At 44.0% G+C, this 8,235-nt stretch overlaps 1 protein-coding gene across 1 annotated transcript; it reads left to right on the top strand.

The window, feature by feature from the left end:
* Positions 1-6,552: 6,552 nt before the first annotated feature.
* On the top strand, positions 6,553-7,299 carry LOC137838560 (uncharacterized). The gene has a single exon (XM_068647807.1). The coding sequence runs from the start codon at positions 6,553-6,555 to the stop codon at positions 7,297-7,299; it is 747 nt and encodes a 248-aa protein (XP_068503908.1).
* Positions 7,300-8,235: the final 936 nt, after the last annotated feature.

The raw sequence follows: 8,235 nt of genomic DNA, 5'->3' as shown, positions 1-8,235 counted from the left end.
ACCCACCAGTGGTGAGTCAACCTATTTGAATTGAGTTGGCTCACTTCAACACCTTTACTCACGAGTTAGAGAAAATTGGAAGAGGAATGCACAAGTTGATCAACGAGTTGGAAGTGGGAATACGAAACTAATAATTACATATCCTGTTAATGACAAAATCAAACAACATGATATTTAGAAAAAAATAAAAACAAATATTTTGAACATTCAGATACTCAAAATTTACAAGTTATTTAAAATTTAATCAAATCTTAAACATAAAAGATTTTTTTTAATCAAAACAATATTAATTATTAAAAACAAAATAACTAGTATAGTGTTTAATATGTCAAACATCATCATTTTAATCCATAAAATAATACACTAAAAAAAATAATTAAATAAAAACTAATTTTAGATAAAAAAAATAATTAGTTACTATATAAATTATATACTATTTTATAAACTAAAAAATTATTGGTTTCTATTTTTCTTTTTATATTAATAAAAAATTATAAATTAATTTATAAATTGGTATATAATTAACATCAATGTTTTAGATATAATTTAATCAATATAGTAAATTATTATTTTTTAAATTAATTTTTATTTAATAATTTTCTTGTAGCAATATAATATTTATTTTAATTAATAAATCCAACAATCATCTTTTATTATTAAATTTTGTGGATCTATTTTGTCATTAAAATTTAATGTTAAGGATAAATCAAACTTTTTTTTTACAATTAAAATATAATATTTGGGACTAATTTGTTCAAAAACTAAATTAGTTTTTACATTCTTTTATGCACTACATTGACAACCTAACATACATTCAAAGATTAAATTATCATTTGGCCTTTATTCAATATTTGAAAGTTATAAACCCAAAAATTGAAAAAGAAGAAGAATGAAAGAATGGTTCCAACATCAACGAGAAAGGGCACAAGGTAAATGGCTCAAGCTTCGTTTGTTCAGGCTTCTTTGAATTTTTGGCCCTTTAATTGCTCCCTCAACCCTTTGTAGCTCTTATTTCATGATAACTACTTCAGTAACATATTCCTACCGTGTTGCCCTTATTTTTTTTTAATAATTTGATTCTAATTAATAATTTTATTTTCTAAATTGTAGAATTTTTTACCTTTTGCCCCTTTGTCACTTATTTATCTTGTCACCACTCTCAATTGATAATACGAATTAAATTTTGTCCCGACTAGTCCTCGGTCATCAACTCAGAGGCTAACCTTAGACATTGCACACCGATGTCTGGTAATGGAAGGGAGCGACATGAGATGGGCCCCATACGCACCTAATAGGGGTTTGGTTAGTCTTTGGTACTACTCCTTAAGCCCGATGTTGGAGATCGAGATCAGACCTCGCTGGTAGAGGGAGAAGATCGAACATCGGTCGTCAAGACGATATAGAGGACCACGTAAGGTGGGCCCTGAAGTTTTGCTAAGATAACAGTTAAAGACAAGAGGTATGTGGGAAGCCTAAGTGACGAGGGATCCATGCATGTGGTGGGTATGACGCATGAAGGCGCAGCACGTGAGGATAATCCTGGGAGGTGTTAAAGCCCATTAGGGTTAGGGTTCCCAAGGAAGTTTCATGCATGGCACGTGAATACTTAGGGCACCCACGAAGCAGATGGCGCTAGAGAATAGGTGCACAAGTTGGTACCCAAGTGGCCACTCTGATTATACATTACACTCCAGTTAAGGAAGGTTCCATGTGCCAGATACGCTAAGATTACCTAAATAGCGGCGCATGGACATTTTCCAAGGAACCCTAGTCAAGGGCAACGATGCAAAGGTAAACCCTAGTTTTAGCCTATAGAAAGGGTGCCAAAACCCTAGTAAGGTACACAGTTTCTAAGACTGAAGCTATTATATACACTTGGTGTTTCTTTGCCCTAATACTGACTTGAGCGTCGGAGTACATACAGCCGCTAGGGTGCCCCTTTGTCTTTGCAGGTGAGAGACTTCTTGATCAAGGAGGCGCGATTCTCAGGCGGAGATAGAAGGGTCAAAGGCTGCCGTTAGAGTCAATCGACGAAGGGAGTCAACCGGCGGGAACATTTGGCGCCCACCATGGGGCCCGTTAAAATAAGGTCTCACTCACAGTTACGATAAGAGTCTTTAATGACAATATGAGGACTACGAGACAAGCGGCCGTTGGGTCCGCAGGAAGGGTATCCTCTTGGGGGGACAACGTGACCACACAGCAAATCTTGGATACGATGCGCGCTCTCCAAGCAGAAGTAGCAGCTTCCCGAGCGGACAACGCAAAATTGTGCAGATCCAATGAGCAACTACGAAGGGACCTACAACAGGTAGGAGAACGCGCGACGGAAAAACGTGCACCACCGGTACCACTTAGGGCATGTCCCATGCCATTCTCGCGAGCGATCATGAATGCCGCTTTACCAACAACGTCCCTAGGTCCAAAGGTCTCCTTCACAGGAGTAGAGGACCCAAAGGCCCATCTCACGGCATTCCACACCCAGATGATGCTCACCGGGGGATCTGACGCCGTCTACTGTAAGATGCTCATGGCACACTACCCGGCACGGCGCTAGAGTGGTTCATCAGCCTTCTCGACGGACACATCATCAACTTCGATCAGTTTGCCACTCTGTTCATGGAACAGTACATTGTAAACAAGGCCCCCGCCCGGCTTTCCTACGATGTTTTTGATGTCAAACAGTACCAGGGGGAATCCATGAAGGACTACCTGAACAGGTTCGGGATTCAAGTGGTTCGATTGAAGCCCACTAATGAGGCCATGATAGTTCATGCCTTTCAAGGGAATGCTACCTGGGCCTTTCAACGAATCATTGCTAAGGGTTTTGATAGATATCAAGTTAAAGAGGATTTAACTAATGAAGGAAGAGGCCATTCACCTAAACATTTAAAGTTCTTCCTTCAGGTCTTCTAAAAAATTAAAGAATAATTAATTAAAGAGAGGATCAAGCCCAAAGCCAACAAAAAGACTACAAGCATTCAAGAATGGGCTCTAATTAATATCTTTCTTTATAATTTCTTTTGTATAAATTTGTAGAACATATAGGAGTAGTGTTTAGGAAGGTGCTAAGAGGGAAACCAAAAAGACACATCTTTTGTAAGTACCTTAGGCGTTAGTTTTTTAGGAAAGAGCTAGAAGAAGTGACTTTTCCTTCTCTTGCTCATATAGGAGCCAATTTAGGAATAGGCTAGAAGGTGACTCTTCAAATGTTCCTTCCCTTGTACTCTTTGTCGGTCTTATGTCTCTATATAAAGGCATGAAAGGCACCTTCAATAATAGAATTGATTTTTTAGAGTAAAAAACCTTTACCAATTTGGTGAGTGAGTGAGAGAGACTTGTGTCTTCTTCTCTTCTAGTCTTATCTTGAGTGAATTCTTGGGTTCTCAAGTGGCGGCAACAACACTCATCTTGAAGCCAACCATCCTTCAAGTGGCGTGCACATTCCAAAAGCTTCATCCACATAAGTCCATTTTCCCCTTCATTCCAAATTACCCATTTTTGTTCTACTTGTTTGTTTTCACTTTCAATCGGTGCAATCTCTTCCTTATGATGTCCTCTTTCATTTGCTGCACTTATATTCAATTTTAATCGGTGCAAATTGGTTATTCTTGTTATTTTGGTCACGTCCTCCATGGGTATAATTGTTATATGTTGTGTTCTTGAGTTTCTATCCATGGGTTTGTTGTTCAAAATGGGTTTCTATGTGAGTTTGACTTGGTTCTTGTGTTGTTGATTAAGTTCTTGAATGGGTCTTTAATCTTAATCCAATGCTAAAGGTGCCTAATCATATTCCAACTCTTGTTGAATCCATAACATGTTCATATTATATCTCCATCATGTTATTGGAATTATATCAGGTTTACCGAAAGACGTTCACGGAGATTCAACGCCGAGCGTTAACACAAATTGCCGCAAATGATTGAGTAACGCAGAAGCAAGGTCTCGTCGGCCCTGTCCGACCTTGAGCAGTCGCCCGACCTCAGCCTATGAGGGTCAACGAAACGACCGTGGAGAAGAAAAGGGGCGGAAAAACCCTATGAGCGCGCCCAGACGGGGGCACGCACGCGAAGGGATCCTCCCCCGAAACATAACTTCCAAATGGAGCTTAAGGAGTTGATCGTTGTCCCAAACATAGCGGCAAAACTGAAGGTGCCGGCAAGGACCGATAGGAAAATGGGGCCCAACAAGAACGCTTGGTGCGAATTTCGCCAAGCAAATGGCCATTACATACAAAATTGCCTGGCCTTGGTGCATCAACTAGATGAATTGGTAAAGAGCGGTTTCTTGAAGGACTACCTTCAAGAAGCACCAGATGATCAGACGTTGCCGGCTGCGGGAGCAGATCAGGGGCATGAGGTGCCTATTCACGGAGAGGTAAACACTATCTCGGGAGGATTCTCAGGAGGAGGATGCACCGCCTCCCAAAGAAAAAAGTATGCACGGGGGGTGACGACAGCAGAAGTACTACAAACGGATCTAATTCCCGATGTCGACCTCACCTTCACGAAAGACGACCTCTGATATGTCATACCTCATGATAATGATCTGGTGGTAGTTTCCCTAGTTACAGCCGGGAGAAAGGTGCGTCGTGTCCTTATAGATCAAGGAAGTTCGGCTGATGTTATGTTCCTGACAACCTTCAACCGTTTGCAGCTATCTACAGACCAATTAAAGCCCTACACCAGGTGTTTGTATGGTTTTGCAGGGGACGAGGTGGAGGTTCACGGGTATATCGAATTAAGGACAACATTCACAGACGACACGTCTTCACGCACTCCTAGCATCAGGTACCTCGTCGTCAATGCACCATTGGCTTACAACATACTATTGGGGTGACCGTCCTTGAACAGGCTGGGAGTAGTCCCCTCCACGAAACACATGAAGATAAAATTACCTTCCCTCGAGGGAGCAGTGATCACCATCAAGTCTGACCAAACGGAGGCTAAGAAGTGTTACGATAACAGCCTCAAGACAAAGAGAGGGGTGTTCTCTGTCACGACTAGACCGCCAAGGGAAGACAGAGTGACCCGTGAAGAGATCATCCGGGAAAACCGGCCCGAGCCCGCTGGAGGAATGGTGGAGAAGGAGATCGGAGGGAAGATGTTCAAACTTGGGCAGTCTTTAAGTAAGGAGTCTCAGGATCAAGTCGTCGAGGTCATAGCACGACACCTCGACGCCTTCGCATGGTCCGCCGCCGACATGCCCGGTATTGACCCTGATTTCCTGTATGGACCCCAGCGTCTGGCCTGTCCGCCAAAGAAGACGGAAGTTCAACAGAGAGAAGCGTCAGGTCATACGGGAAGAAATGGAGAAGCTGTTGAAGGTTGGCCACATCAGGGAAATCCAGTACCCTGAATGGCTAGCCAACGTGGTACTAGTAAAGAAAGCAAATGGGAAGTGGAGGATGTGTGTGGACTTCACGGATCTCAATAAAGCTTACCCGAAGGATTCTTACCCGCTGCCTAACATCGATGCCTTGGTGGACAACGCCTCTAGGTTCAGGTTACTCAGCTTCCTGGATGCCTTCTTTGGCTACAACCAGATCATGATGCACCCCAGGGATGAGTGCAAGATCGCGTTCATGACAGAGTCATCTTGTTATTGCTATAAAGCCATGCCCTTTGGGCTGAAAAATGCAGGGCCACCTACCAACGACTAATGGACCAGGTGTTAGCGCCCATGTTAGGGCAGAATGTCCAAGCATACGTAGATGACATGGTGATCACCTCCCAACAGAGGGAACAACATATAACTGACCTGGAAGAGCTATTCACTACAATAGCAAAATACAGGCTAAAGTTGAACCCATAAAACTGCGTGTTCGGAGTGAAGGCAGGGAAATTCTTGGGCTTCCTACTCACTGAACGAGGAATCGAGGCGAACCCCGAGAAGTGTGTTGCCATAATAGCTATGAGAAGCCCGATCTTGGTAAAAGAGGTGCAGTAGTTGACAGGGCGCATAGCTGCTCTGTCCAAATTCGTATCGGCGGGAGGAGACAAGGGTCACCCTTATTTCCAGTGCCTGAAGAGGAATAACAAGTTCGTCTGGACCCGTGAGTGTGAACAAGCATTCGTTAAATTGAAGGAGTACTTGGCCAGCCCTCCAGTGTTGTGCAAGCCAGATTTAGGTACCCCACTCCGTTTATACTTCGCCGTTACAGAAAGGGCGATCAGTTCGGTCCTATTACAGGAGCAAGGCCAAGTACAAAGGCCAATCTACTTCGTCAGCAAGGTGTTGCAGGGGTCGGAGGTGAGATACCAGGCCTTAGAAAAGGCGGCCTTAGCAGTGGTATTCTCAGCAAGAAGACTCTGCCACTACTTCCAGAGCTTCATCATGATAGTAATGACGGACCTTCCAATCCGCAAGGTTTTGCAAAAACCAGATGTGGGGCGAATTTCAAGTGGGTACTCTCTGTAGACGGTTCTTCAAACCAACAAGGTAGTGGAGCAGGTGTTATTTTGGAGGGTCCGGATGGGTTACTGATCGAGTAGGCCCTACGATTCGCTTTCAAGGCCAACAACAACCAGGCAGAGTATGCTGGCCAAAGAAATGAGAGCAAAGGGGTTGTTGGCAAAAAGTGATTGCTTGTTAGTTACAGGCCAGGTCACGGGGGAATACCAAGCTAAAGATCCTCAGATGGTCGTATACCTAGAATACGTCCAGGTGCTGAAGGAGTCGTTCGAAGTGTTCGAGCTAGTCCATGTACCAAGAGAACAAAATTCCCGAGCTGACTTGCTTGTGAAACTCGCCAGTTCGGGCAAGGGGGGCAGGCAAAGGACGGTGATTCAGGAGACCCTGAAGACACCTCGAACTACCACGGACAATATGGAGGAAGTCCAGCATGTTAGCTCATCGGAAGGGACGAGGAGGAGTTATCGGTCGTTAACACAAGAGACGATGAAAACACCCAGAATAAGTAGGTATCCGGTTGCTGGGGAGATAGAACCGCAAGTTCACCAGGTTGAATCAGGAGAAACTTGGATGAAGGCCTACCAGCGCTACTTGGCCGATGAAGTACTCCCGTTAGATTCCGCAGAAGCTCAGAAAATCAAGAAAAATTCAAGCAAGTACACCCTGATCGATGGGAAATTATTCAGGCACAGATTCACCCATCCCATACTGGTATGCATGGACGGAGAGCAATGCACGCGCATCATGGCAGAGTTACACGATGGGATATGTGGTAGTGACATTGGTGACCGATCTCTCTCATCAAAGGCCATTCGTGCAGGATATTACTGGCCAACCATAAGGGAGGATTGCACGAGATACGCCCAACGGTGTAAGCAGTGCTAACAACACGCTGATTGGCACAAAGCGCCCCCATAGGAGTTAAGATTGATATACAGCCCATGGCCATTTCATACTTGGGGAATCGATATTCTAAGACCTTTCCCTTTGGCAGTACGGCAGATGAAGTACCTCGTGGTTACCATAGAATACTTCACGAAGTGGATCGAAGCCGAACCAGTGGCACAAATCACGGCCCATAAAATCCAGCACTTCGTGTGGAAAAACATAGTGTGCCGCTTCGGAATCCCGAAGAGGTTAGTGTCCGATAATGGTACCCAGTTTGCAAGCCAGCAATTGGGCAAGCTATGTACGGAGTTGGGGGTAAAGCAAGTATTTACATCAGTAGAACACCCCCAGACGAACGGACAGGTCGAGTAGGCCAACTGAGTTCTACTCAGAGGTAAAAAGAAGGTTGGACAAAGCCAAAGGGACTTGGGCAGAAAAAGTTCCCAGAATCGTGTGGGCCTACCACACTACCCCTCAGTCCACAACCAAGGAAATGTCATTTAGCTTGGTGTATGGTTCAGACGCTATGATCCCAGTAGAAATCCAAGAGAACTCACCACATTTCCAGAACTTCGTGGTCTAAGAGTCAAACGAGGAAAGAAAGGTGAACTTGGACCTACTAGATGAAGTGAGGGAAGAAGCAAGGATTAAAGCTGAAGCCTTGAAAAGGAGGGTGGAGTACAAGTACAACTCCAAGCTAAGACCTCAGCAATTCCAGGTCGTCGACCTGGTGATGAGGAAGGCACACCTGTACCAGTTAGAAAACAAGTTATCTCCCAAGTGGATCGATCCTTTCAGAATAACGGAGGCCCTTGGGAATGGAGCATACAGGCTAGAGACATTAGAAGGCGGCGCGATCCCTCACACTTGGAACACGACCAACCTGAAGTTTTATTTTAGTTAAATATTGTACTTGTACACGTTTAAGGGGAC

This window comes from Phaseolus vulgaris, chromosome 4 (genome assembly GCF_000499845.2).
Source record: "Phaseolus vulgaris cultivar G19833 chromosome 4, P. vulgaris v2.0, whole genome shotgun sequence".
Lineage (NCBI taxonomy): Eukaryota > Viridiplantae > Streptophyta > Magnoliopsida > Fabales > Fabaceae > Phaseolus > Phaseolus vulgaris.
The sequence above is the reverse complement of the archived record's forward strand: the minus strand, read 5'-3'. Positions and strand labels throughout refer to the sequence as shown.

Excerpts from the sequence above, each read along its gene's own strand:
- LOC137838560 (XM_068647807.1), top strand. The coding sequence starts at position 6,553 with ATGAGAGCAAAGGGGTTGTTGGCAAAAAGTGATTGCTTGTTAGTTACA.